This window comes from Nannospalax galili, unplaced genomic scaffold, assembly GCF_000622305.1.
Source record: "Nannospalax galili isolate Female #2095 unplaced genomic scaffold, S.galili_v1.0 scaffold596, whole genome shotgun sequence".
Classification (NCBI taxonomy): domain Eukaryota; kingdom Metazoa; phylum Chordata; class Mammalia; order Rodentia; family Spalacidae; genus Nannospalax; species Nannospalax galili.
In genome coordinates, this window is record NW_008340140.1 from 5,284,750 (window position 1) to 5,298,156 (window position 13,407).

The following is a 13,407-nucleotide window of genomic DNA, read 5'->3' on the forward strand; positions in this document are numbered from 1 at the left end:
CAGGAGTTCAAGATCAGCAAGTTTGAGGCCAATGTAGACTACAAGAAACTGTCTTAAAAGACTGGGGGGAGGGGTGACTTATTAGCTAATGCTGCTTGCTGTGTAAGCCTGGTGACCTGAGTTCAATCCCTGGGATCCAGATAAAGGTGGAAGGAGAGAACAGATTCCACAAACTTGCCCTTTAACCTCTACATCTGCTCATCACACACACACACACACACACACACACACACACACACACACACACTAAATAAATAAATTAATAAATAAATAATTTTAAATAGGTAGGTTGGTGCTAGAGATGGCTCAGCGGTTAAGAACACTGGCAGTTCTTGCAGAAGACCCAAGTTCAATCCCAGCACCCACATGGCAGCTAACAACTGTCTGTAACTCCAGTTCCAGGGGATCTGACGGCCTCTTCTGTCCTCCTCGGGCATTGCATGACATGGGTGCACTTACCTACATGTATACATAACACTCACACAGATAAAATAAAAATTAAAAAATGGAGCCAGGCATGGTGGTGCACGCCTGTACTCCCAGCACTTGGGAGGCAGAGGCAGGCGGATCTCTGTGAGTTCAAGGCCAGCCTGGTCTACATAGTGAGTTCCAGGACAGCTGGGACTACAGGGAGACCCTGCTTCAAAAAGACAAAAAAAAAAATTAAAAATAGGTAGGTCAATACTCAGTGCCCACAGTGGCTGGAAAGGTGGACCATCATGAAAAATGCCACAGTGACTGGACACTGGAAATGGTACATGAGCTGCTGAAGCATCATTTGGGTGTGGGGGCAAGCAGGAGTAATGGTGGGAGCAGAGGGGATCAGGTGGAACCCAAGATGCTTAAGATCTGCTAGAGGCCAAGTCAGAGTGGCTGGTGGGTTCACAGCTATCCCATTAAGGGTGAGGCCAGGAATCCTTTCTGCCTGCCATTCCCACTGTCAGCAGGTCCCTGTCCTCCCTGAGTCATGGTCTCCACCTCATGTATAAATGGGGTGATAATAAAAGCCAGGACAGGTGCCAAAGACAGCAACATCCGAGGTGGGGTTCAACAGACCTAGCAGAAACCCAGCCACAGTGTGATGGACAGCCAGCCACAGTAGTGTTGACACGGGCTAGAGACATCTCTGCTTAGGTGACACATGTACGTGTTCATGAGCATCCATGGACACCTGCACTTCATGCCAGAAGCACCCCTGAGCTGCTGTGATTAAAGCATCTCTTAGCATGGTGGCAGGTGTCCCAGGCTTGGGAGCAGAGGATGGTAAGGGGATGTGCAGTATCCTATGCAACGCAAGTCTCAGTGGCAGATCTGCCTGGCCTCAGCTACTCATTAGTAAATGGACATGTTGGTGCTTCCTTTCAGAGTTGTTGGGGGGGGCACCCCAGGACAGTAGAGATGAGGGAGGGAAGGTTTCAAAAGTCCTAACACCTGTTTACCTTCCCTGGCTCCTGTCAGCTGGAGGCTGACTTGTTCTCAGGAAAGAGCACTGGGCTCCATTCCTAGATGTGGCCCTTGTCATCGTCCTTAGGTGACATGCACGGGGCAGGAGGGCTGTGTTGTTCCTGCTCGCCATGGTAACCCTGATGAGTCACAGTATCTGGCAAACAAGAAGAGCTTAATAAATGGTGGAGGGCCAGGGCTGGCAAGACTGCTCAGTAGGTAAAGGTGCTTGTCACTAAGTCTGATGACCTGAATTTGATCCCTGGGACCCACATGGTAGGACAGAACTGATTCCTGCAAGTTGTTCTCTGACCTCACAGATATGACGAGGTACATATGCACCCCCTCCATAAGTAAGTAAATAAATAAACAGTGGAGGCCTTTTGAGTAGTCCATCACACAGATTAAAGCTCAAGCTGAGGAACCTGGGCAGAAGGGAGAAGGGCGGGGCTCTAGGTCACAAGAGGCCAGTCCTGCCTACAGAGCAAAGCCAAGGTGCCCTTCCACTCCCACCAATTGTTCCCAGAACCTTCTCTCCTGTCTGGTCTGGGAGGTGAGGCTGGCCCCTCACTATACTCACATTTCCCAAGGAGGAGAGGCCTGCAGAGCCCAGCCACCTCCACAGAGCCTGAGGGAAGGTACCGTGGTCCTGCTCCGCCTTCAGTACGTGGGCTTCCAGGAAGGCAGCATGGTGCCCAACCATCTTGACAAATGCCTGGCCAAGGGACAGAGGGTGATGTCACATTCTGAGCACACTTCTGTGAGTCTTTATCACTCCCACTGAGCTCCCTTCACCCAGCACCCCCGCCACTCCAGACACCTGTTATGACAGCCACAAGCTCCCTCTGGCCACCTGCCTGGTCCATGCTATGGACTCACCTGCTCCCATAGTGAACCTGTCCTCAGCCTCCGTGTTACAGAGGACAATTGAGACTCAGAGAGGTCGGGTCACCTGCCCAAAGTCATAGTGGTATATTTATCAGCAGTCAAAGCCTTCTTCATTGAAAATAGAACTTTTAGAAATAGCCCAAAAGGTATAGAGTGGAATTCAAGAGGCCACCAGAGTCTGGACAGGAAGCATGCAGGTAGGGACTGCCAGGACTGGGCCCACAGAGGCTGCCCAGCCCTAGACCTTGAGACCTCTTGCTACTTAGGGTGCTGAGGATGGAACCCTGGGCCTTTCCACATGCTAGGCAAGTACTCTAACCACTGAGCAACACCCCAGCTCTTGGTTTCTTGAGACAGGGTCTCACATTGTAGTCTAGGTTGGCCCCAAACTTCTAATTATTCCATCTGAGCCTCCCTGACTGTTGGGGTTACAGATGTAGGCCCTCTCACCCAACTAGCTTTGATGTGTGTGTGTGTTGCGTGTGTGTTGTGTGCGTGTGTGTATGTGCGCGTGCACGTGCGCGCATGTCCATGTATGGAGACAAGAAGTCAACATTGGGTGTCTTCCTGTGTCTTTCACCTTTCTGAGACAGAGTCTCTCTCATTGAACCTGGTTCACCAATTCTGCTAGACTGGCCAGCCAGCCCTGAGAACCCACCTGTCTCCCCATCCCCAGATTAGGTTATGGTTACATGTCTGGCTGAAGAGTCTTCAGTTCTTCAGAGTAGCCCAAAATAATGCACACCATTTAAAAACCATGTGCAGTCTCTATTATCTCCCTTCAAACTCAGCTCGTGTGTGTGTGTGTGTGTGTGTGTGTGTGTGTGTGTGTGTGTGTGTGTGTATGTGTGTATATATATACAGTGTGGATGATTGTATGTATGTGTCTGTGCATGAGACTGGGTATAAGTGCTTGTGTGTGTGAGCATTGTCTGTCCATGTATGGGTAGGGGTAGTCATGGACCACATCCAGAAAGCATCTTCTGACAGGCTTCTACCCTGAAGCTGGGGCCTCTAGGCTGCACATCTGGCTGGAACCTGGCTGCAGACGATTCCAATTTTACACTGCTATAGTGGACTGGAGAGACCTAGAGGGAAGAAAGGCCATGAGGCATGTATTCCCAGGAAACAAGCCTCCTAGTCAGGGCTACTGCTTCTGTTGGTCAATCCAAGCCCCAGGCCAGCCCTGATAGCCAGCGACATGCCTGTCCATAGCACAGGCCCAGGGACAGTGAACTTCATCTCCCTGATGACCAGGTGCTGGGGCACTAGTTTCTGGGAACTCTTTGGGGAAAATATGCCACTCTGCAGTCCACTGGATGGGAAGGGGAGGAAGCTCTGAGATACATCTACAGTGGACCAAGCTTTACAATGGGACCCTATCCAGAAGGGGCTCTAACACCCAGCACTGAGCCACCTTGCGTGAATTACTCCTGTGTCCCCTACTCTGTGACATGGAGTCACACCCCTGGATTGCTGGAGGCTAAAGGCAGGTCTACACATGAAACCCTTAGAGCTCTGGTTCAGTCACCCCTCAACAGAAGGCCCATCTGCTGGCCTTGGGGTCACCTCAGAGTTTCCCAAGCCTAACTGGTGAGCCACACTTATTCTGAAGGCAGAGCCGTCATGAGCTCTGTGATAGCCAGGAACACTATAGTCACCTGGGCCCCTGGCTAGCAGGGCAGAGTGGTGATATCAACCCAGACCAGGTCTGTCTTTATCAGCCTGTGACAAATATAAGTGCCCTTGGGGTGGGCATCTGGCTCAGTTGCTAGCTTTGTGTTCATCCAGCATGCACAAAGAATGGGATTAAAAGCATGTGCTACCACACCTGGCCTTTTATTCTTTCTTTAAACAGGGCCTCACTTGTCTGGAGCCTGTTGGTTTGGCTGGCTGCTCAGCGAGGCTCAAGCACCCTCCTGTGTCCTCCTCCCCAGCACTGGGATTATAAGTGTGCGCCACCACATCTGCTTTTACACAGGTTCTGAAGGTTGAATTCATGTGCATGGCAAACACTGAGGCTTCTCCCCCATGAGATCCAAAGGGATTCCTCTTATCTGCAGGGAACACATTCCAAGACCCCCAAAAGGAGACTGAAACTGTGAACAGTACTGAAATGAAGGTATGCCATTTCTTTCCCTAAACCTATTACAATACTTTATAAATTAAGCACAGCAAATCAGTAATAACTAATAGAACATTGCAACTGTTTAGGGCTGGAGAGATGGCTCAGCAGGTAAGAACAGAGGACCTGAGTTCAGTTCCCAGCACCCACATGGTGGCCAACAACCACCTGTAACGCCAGTTCCAGGGGATCCAACACTCTCCGTGGGCACTGCACACAGAGGTGCACTTACACACATACAGGCAAAACACTCATATACCTAAAATAAAAATATTGAAATAAAACTGAGTTGTTTATTTTTAGAATTTTCCAGAATATTAATTTTTCAAAAAAGTTATTGTATATGTGTATATGATGTGTGCACATGTTTCTGTATAAGAGCAGGTGTGTCCCATAGCACATGTGTCCCATAGCATACATGTGGAGGTCAGAGGACAAACTTTGGTGTCCATCCTCCAGCTCGATTTTGTTTTTAAATATTTTTAAATACTTTTTATTAAAGTGTGTGTGTGTGTGTGTGTGTGTGTGTGTGTGTGTGTGTGTATTCTCACATGAATACAAGTGCCTGCAGATGCTACCAGAGGGTATTGGATACATGAAGTGGGAGATATGGGCACTGGGAACTGAACCTGGATCTTCTGGAAGAGCAGCAAATGCTCTTAACCATTGAGCCATCTTTTCTGTCCCTCTTTGTTTTTTAAGGCAGAGTCTCCCTTGTTTGTTTGCCACTGCTCTGTATACTCCAGGCTAGCCAGCTGGGACTTCCTGGGCTTCTCCTGTCTCCACTTCCCATCCCCAAAGCAGGAATGCTAGGATTAGAGACATTTGCAGTTTTCACATGGGTTCTGGAGTCTCAAGTCAGGCTGGCGCAGCAAATGCTTTTACAGCTGAGCCCTCCTCCTGGCCCCATAGCACATTCATTTCAATATTAAATTTCTTGACTGAGGTTGGCTGTGGGCAATAGAAACCATGGAACATTAAACTGTAAGGGTGCGTTGCTGGGATCACCTTGAACTGTTTGGGGCTAAGGGGGTACAGTAACTGTAATCCCTTGGATGGCACCATCTCTGTCAGAGTGGGGTCCAAACTCAGCTTGTCCTTCTGCTGCCAGCACACACCTGTCCCTGACGTGGAGCTCCACAAGCGCCCACAAGCACCCAGAGGACTTCTTCTTTGCTTTGTTTGCTCTTCTGAGTCAGTCTCATGTAGCCCAGGCTGGTCTCCAAGTCACTCCAAGCTAGCTAAGGCTAGCTTTGAATTTGGCACCTGCCTCAAGATGGCATATAACTCCACAGAACATCCCTATAGGGACTGTGCATGTGACCCAGTAAAATGCTTGCTTAGCATGCAGAAAGTTCTGGGTTTCATCCCCCATACCACATAATCTAGACATGGTAATTTTAGCAGTCAAGAGGCCAAGCAGGAATCCAGGGCCAGGTGTGGTGGTGCACACCTTTAATCCCAGCCCTGGAAAGGTAGAGACAGGTGGATCTCTGTGAATTCTCTGTGAGACCAGCCTGATCTACATAAAGAGTTCCAGGCCTTTAATCCCAGTACTGGAGAGGTAGAGACAGGTGGATCTCTGCGAGTTCTCTGTGAGGCTAGCCTGGTCTACATAGAGAGTTCCAGGTCAGCCAGGGCTACATAGTGAGACCCTGTCTCAACCAACTAATCAACCAACCAACCAACCAACTAACCAACCAACCAACCAACCAATCCAACAAATAAACAAAAAGAGCATCCTTCTGGTAAACTCTCCTTCTATATGGAAAGGAGGCCCTGCCCCTGGGCTATCTGGCAAAGTCTAGATATATATTTGGTGCTTGTGACTGGAGAGTAAGGAGGGTAAGGTGTTGAGGATCTTATTGGTGGGGCCTGGGTGCTGCTAAGCACCCTAGATGCACAGGACAGGCCACAGGACTCTTCCAGCCCACAGGCAGTGCCAGGAGGCCTACATGTCTAACCACTAGGCTGCACCATCTCTTCAGTGGCTCCTTCTTGGGATAAAGGTCACAGGATAGCCTCAGGGGGGAAGGCCCAGAAAACCTCCTCCTATAGCCAATTTCCACAGCCTTGCTGGGCTGAGGTCCCCATGACCCAAGTTTCTGTTCCCCATCATCCTTCAGTGTCCCCACCCTAGCCCCTGCCTACCCTCCTGTGCCTACCTCTAACCCCAGGCCTGGTTTCCTCCCCAGCACCCATCTGGCAGAGTGTGTCCTGGTGTGTGGTCTATAGAGGAAGCTTCCCAAGGTGCTAAAGTCTTTGATTTTGTTTTGAGTCAGGGTCTCACTAGGACCCATGGTTGGCTTGGAACTCACTATGTAGACCAGGCTGGCCTCAGACTCACAGAGATCCATCTGCCTCTGCTGCCCGAGTATTGGGATTAAAGATGTGCACTACTACATGGGTTATGGGGTGCGAGGGATAGAACCAGGGTTTCCTGCATGCTAAGCCAGCACTCTACCCACTGAGCCACATCCCCAGCCCACAGTTGGCATGCTGCTTGAAGACACCCAGCTTATTTCTATGGCAACATAAAACCAACATGGCAAAGCTTTACTGAGTATCTCTGGGCAGGATGGAGGTGGCAGGCTATCTTTCTTACTGTGACAGCCCATAGTGGCACACAGTAGGTCCTCAGTCCATGTTTACGGACAACACTGAAAGTCTAAGGCTTGGCAGCTGGGCTGACCCCAGCACTCTGAGACCCTGTTGCAGATCTTCCCTTCCCTCTTTCCAATGTGTGCAATAAAATTCAAATGAATCAGTTATTCCAAGGGCAAAGTTTTAATTATATTCTTCTTCACTCTCTGCTGACAAGAATGTTAATTCTCCAGTAAGTCAGTATCAAGCGCCAAGCTCACTCCCTTTGTGTGCTTAGAGGAGCTGAGTCCCATCTGGCCAGTGAGGGCTTCTGTGGGGTGACTTGGACACCTGGCTCTTGGGGGTACCCCAGGGAAGAGGCTGGCCTCTCAAACCTTCTCTGGGGATAGGGTTGTGGAGGGGATTGGCTGAGCAGTGTAGCAAGGGAAAATAACGCACACACTGTGTCCAGGCTTAGATATGAGGGGAGACAAGTTAGCAGTGGGGCAGCAGGGGACTGAGGGAAACAGGAGAGTTGGGCAGTGATAGCCATTCTCTCTGTCCTCTGTCCTTGAATAAATGCCAGGGGACATAGCCACAGCCCAGGAGAACAGCCCTTCCCCTGACATAGCTCAGACAGCTCTGCCTCTGCCACCTCACACAAGCGTGGCTCATGGGAAAACACACTGGACTATGTACTTATTCATACCTTGAAAGATAAACAATATTCAAATACTTTAAAAAACAAAAGTGGGCTCAGGCTGGGGAGATGGCTCAGTGGGTGAGATGGCTCAGTGGGTGAGAGTCCTTGCAGTAAAAATAAGAGGACTTGCCAGGCACGGTGGCTCGTGTCTTTAGTCGCAGCACTCAGAAGGCAGAGGCAGACAGATCTCTGTGAGTTCAAGGCCAGCCTGGTCTACATAGAAAGTTCCAGGTCAGCTGGGGCTAAAGGGAGACCCTGTCTCAAAAAGACCAAAAAAAAGACTTGAGTTCAAATCCCCAGCACCCATGTAAAAACCAGGCATGGCCACTCATTGCCTAAAACCCCAGCAATGTGGGATACAGAGGGAAGACTATCAGAGTTTGCCAGCTCTCAGCCAAGCTCCAGGTTAAGGCCTTCATGGACACACAACAAGCATTCTTACCCACTGAGCATCTTCCTAGCCCTGAACTTTAAAAAGATGCTTCAGGGGAGCATGGTGAACACCTTTAGGAGGTGGTGAACACTTAGGAGGCAAAGGTAGGCAAATCTCTGTGAGGTCCAAGGCTAGCCTGGGCTACATAGTGAGTTCCAGGCCAGGTGGTGCTACAGGGAGACCCTGTCTCAAAACAAACAAAAAAAGCTTCACATTTCACTTTTATATAAAGGACTTCCTTCCTTCCTTCCTTCCTTCCTTCCTTCCTTCCTTCCTTAGGGTCTCATTCTCTATCTTGATTGGCCTGGAGCTTACAATGTAGCCCACACTGGCCTCAACCTTGCAGCAATCCTCCTGTCTGCCTTGGTATTACACATCATGTAATATAATACATAATAAATAATTCTGAAAAAAAAGAAAAAGCCAGGCCTGGTGGCATACACCTGTAACCCCAGCACTCAAAAGGTAGAAGCAGGAAGATTAGACATTCAAGGTCATCTTTGGCTACATAAAGAATTCAAGGTCAACTCGGACTATATGAAATCCTGTCTCGATAAAAGAAAAAGGCCAAGGTTAGAATGGTAGCTCAGTGGTAAAGCCCTTGCCTGGCATGCCCAAGGCCCTTACTTCCATCCTCAACACCACAAACACAATGAGTGATAGAAACAAGAACCTGGGGCTGGAGAAATGGCTCAGTGGTTAAGAGCACTGGCTGCGCTCACAGAGGACCTGGGTTCAATTCCCAGCACCCACATGGTGGCTAACAACTGTCTATAACTCCAGTTTCAGGGGATCCTACACCTTCTTCTGACCTCCATGGGCATTGCATGACATAGGTGTACCTACCTACATGAAGGCATTACACTCATACATATAAAATAAAAAATAATAAAGCCGGGTGTGGTGGCGCACGCCTGTAGTCCCAGCACTTGGGAGTCAGAGGCAGGCAGATCTCTGTGAGTTTAAGGCCAGCCTGGTCCACATAGTGAGTTCCAGGAAAGCTGGGGCTACAAGGAGACCCTGTCTCAAAAAGACAAAAAATAAAATAAAATAAAATAAAAATAATAGGCCGGGCATGGTGGCGCATGTCTTTAAGCTCAGAGCTCCCAGAAACCTCCATCCCCACACCTGCACGCACCTCCAGCTGGTCCACCTGGGCGTAGATGCTGCGCATTTCTGTCACTTTGGCCCTAAGCAATGGGATGTTTTCTTCCAACATCTGTGAAGTGTCACTTCTAATCTGCAAAGCAAAGCAAAAAGTTTGAGGTTCTCTGCAGGTCACAGTGTCCCCTCACCTCACCCCTAGGGGGATCTGAACACCTAGTTCAGGACAGGGACTAGAGCAGGGACAAGCCTGAGTCCCAAGTGTGAACCAGACTCCTCCCCTGCTAGGACTCAGACGCACCCAGCGACGATTAATGAACCAAGAACTAGTCTTTGTCCCAAACACCTGGCAAAAGGAGTCACAAAGTAAGGACCTTCATTTTCTAAGTCACTGAATGGAAGCCAACAGAAACACACCAAATCTCTTCTCTAAACCAAAGGTGAAGGAAGCCCAGTTTTCACTGCACTGGAATTAATATTAGTGAATCAATAATTACGTTTAATATTTATTAATAATGCTGACAAAATCACATGCTTCCTATACAAAGCACCTGAGGTATTTAAAGAAATGTGGTCCCAGAGTTATTAACACCTCTCAATTCTCAAAAGAAGCTTCAAGTCCCCATCTTTATGTAAAGAAGTTTGATTTTTTTTTTTTTTTTTTTTGGTTTTTTTTTAGCAAGGGTCTCCCTGTAGCCCCAGCTGTCCTGGAACTCACTATGTAGACCAGGCTGGTCTTGAACTCACAAAGATCTGCCTGCCTCTGCCTCCCAAGTGCTGGGATTAAGGGCATGCACCACCATGCCCAGCTTAAAAAAGTTTTTAAAAAAAATTATTCTTTGTCAATTTCAAATATGTATATAGTGAATTCCAGGCCAGCTGGGGATCCAGGGAGAATCTGGCTCAAAAAATAAATCAATAAAACATGTTTATTATGTATCTTGATCATATTCACACACCCCCCAATATCCCCCTTCCAATTTCAAGTCTTTTTTTTGAGACAAAGTCTCAATATGTAGCTCTAGCTGACCTGGAACTGGCTATGTAGACTAGGCTGGCCTTGGACTCACAGAGATCCGCTTGCCTCTGCCTCCTGAATGCTGGGATTAAAGGCGTGCACCACTATGCCTGGCCTTCTTCCTTTTTGTCCAATTTCTGCTGTCTTCGTAGGAATGGATGTGGGGGCCATCCACTGGTGTGTGGCTGTCACACCCCTGATCATTGCCTCTCCCTTCCCCAGCAGCCATAAATTGCTACTAGTTCCTCAGGTAGGAGTGGGGCCTCCTGAGCTTCTCCCTATCCGTGCTGAACGTTGACTTCCGAATCCTTCGTTATTAAAGGCTTATTTTATGTGTGAGTGTTTTGCCTGCATATATGTGCATCATGTGCATGCAGTTCTTGCAGAGACCAGAAAAGGGCATTTGATGTCTTGCAATTGGAATTAACAGACAGCTGTGAGCTGCTATGTGGGTGCAAACAGGGGTCCTCTGCAAGAGCAGCAAGTGCTCTTAACTGCTGAGCCATCTCTTCAGCCCCTACTGGCTTGATCTTGTGCAGGAAACCACAGCTGCTGTGAGCTGGTGAGTGCGGGCCCTGGCATGTCCAGAAGACAGTGACTCACCGCACTTCTTCCCATCCTCTGGCTTTTACATTCTCTTCTCAATGCTCCCTGAGCCTTGGGGATCGGGCAATGATACAGGTGTCTCATTTAAAGCTGAGCACTCAACATATTCTCACCTCTTTGACTAATTAAGCCACTGCATTAGCCACTGCCCACTGCAAAATAAGTTTCTCTGACCAAGGCTGAAAGCAGCATTAATCTGTGTTCCAGGCATATGTGTTTAGAACAGCAACGTCCAGTTTTTAGCACACCTTTTTGCATCCTTTCACCCTCAGGTAGTGTCTGTCTTTTGACAGTAAAGTGTGTTTCTTGGGGGCAAAAAAACCAAAACAAAACCAGATAGTTCCTGATTTTTGATCCAATTGTTAGTCTGTGTCTTTTCATTGGGAAATTGAGACCATTAATATTCAGACTTGTTATTGAACGTTGTGCATCGATTCCTGTCATTTTGTGGATGTCGTATTTGGCTTTTTTCTTCTTCCTCTCTTCACTATCAGTCCAGTATGGTTTGTTCTTTCCTGGGGCCTCGTGTTCGGATTTGCTTTTCTCTTCAGTCAGAAAGATTCCTTCAGTACCTCCCATAGAGCTGACTAGGGGAATCATAAATTCCTTTAGGCTATTTTTATCATAGGACATTTTCATTTTTCTTTCAATTATGACCAACAGCTTTGCTGGGTATAGTAGTCTGGATTGGCAGTTGTCGTCCAGAACTTAAAGTACATCATTCCAAGCCCTTCTGGCTTTTAAAGTTTCTGCTGAATAATCTCGTGTTATTCTGATGGGTCTGCCTTTGTACGTGACTAGTTTCCCACTTCTGAGACAGGCATAGGAGGCAGTTTAGCACCCTGGTAGCCCAGGTTTTGGGTTATGCACACTCTCTTTGGAGTAATACACTTGGCAACCTAGTGCACACACACCCCTCTTCCAACGATGTACTTAGCAACCTCAGAATTCTTCCACACTCACCTCAGAACATGGTGTAAGTTTCCGCATTCCCTGGTAACAATCAAATTTAGGTAGTTTCTATTCAACTGTATCCCCGACCTATCCAGGTATGAATAGAATGGCTAATCTGGCTTGAACTGGTTCTGAGTACATGCACAGCAAAGCAAAACTGTGACTTGTAACAACCTTTTAGGGAGAATCTCTTTTTTATCATCTTATGCCTGAGCATAATTGGGCATGCATATGATTAAAATCAGAGGCATTATGGGAAGAGACATGCAGTAATTATATAATGTGTCAAATACAAAGCCACCCAAGCGGTGGCCTTTGTAACCAGTCCCTCCTTCCTTAGACCCCATAAAGAGAAATCCCGGGCTATAAACCTGGGGCCCTTGGAGACACTCATGTGGTCAGCTGTCAATCTTGACAGTGTATCTTTCCATAACCCACACAATCACTTTGCTCCAAATAAAATTATCTTCAGTCTTTCACAAATCTGTGTGAGCCCTTATTTTCAATTCTTTGGGTGAGGCCCAGACGTCCAACCAATAACAATTTCCATATACTTTCTTTGTTGTGTATACTTATTGTTTTAGTTAGATGAGGGGAGGCTCATCTAACTGTTTGTGTCTTAAATGCCTCCTGCATTTGGATTGGCATCTGTTTTTGGTTTTTTTTTGGGGGGGGGGTCTTTTTGAGACTTGGTCTCCCTGTAATACCAGCTGGCCTGGAACTCGCTATGTGTAGACCAGTTATGTAGGCTTGGTTTTGAACTCAGAGATCCACCTGCCTCTGCCTCCCAAGTATTGGGATTAAAGGCATGTGCCACCATGCCTGGCCTATTGTAATTCTTTTGAAAATGTTTTCTATGCCTTTAGAAAGAGATTCTTCTATGCCTGTAACTCTTCCACCTCATCTTCAAGCTCAGCTACCCTGTCCTCTCCTTGGTCCATTCTATTGAGACATTCCAGAGGTTTTTTTTTTGTGTGTGTGTATGTGTGACTTACTGTTTTATTTATTTTTTGGTCTTTTTGAGACAGGGTCTCCCTGTAGCCCCAGTTGGCCTAGAATTCACTATGTAGACCAGGCAGGACTTGAACTCGCAGAGATCTGCCTGCCTTTGCCTCCCAAGTGCTGGGCCTTCAGGCGTGCACCATCACACCTGGCTTGATTTACTGTGTTTTTATTTCCAGCATTTCAGATTGTTTTTTCAATGTTTCCATCTCTGTTGAATTCCTCTTTTCATCATTTTTTTTCAGTGGTTTGTGTCTTTGAACATATTTTGCATTCTGTCTGGGGTTTCATCTAACTCACTCAGTAGACATTTCCAGGGTCAGTAATTTTTGAAGTCATCAGTTTTTCATACTTAATGTTCATGAATTGAGATTTTTAAAAAATATATTTTAACAAGGAGGCCAAGGAGACCCCACCAGATGGACTTGAACCAGTGTCCAGTCTATAAAGAGGAGGGTCAACACAGAGGAATCATTTCCTCCATGCTTCCAAGAGAAGCCAACAATGGTCGAGCAGGACCTTTGACTTATCTTCACGTAGATGGAACT

General features: G+C 47.5%; 1 protein-coding gene across 1 annotated transcript in view; it reads right to left on the reverse strand.

Annotated features, from left to right (window-relative positions):
* Bcas4 (breast carcinoma amplified sequence 4) overlaps positions 1-13,407 on the reverse strand; it is a 60,409-nt gene that overhangs the window by 23,912 nt on the left and 23,090 nt on the right. Inside the window, exons 3-4 of the mRNA XM_029564551.1 lie at positions 9,314-9,415; positions 2,024-2,158 (exon numbers count right to left, since the gene is read on the reverse strand). Of these exons, the coding sequence (XP_029420411.1) occupies positions 2,024-2,158; positions 9,314-9,415 (237 nt within the window). The remainder of the gene's footprint in view (positions 1-2,023; positions 2,159-9,313; positions 9,416-13,407) is intronic.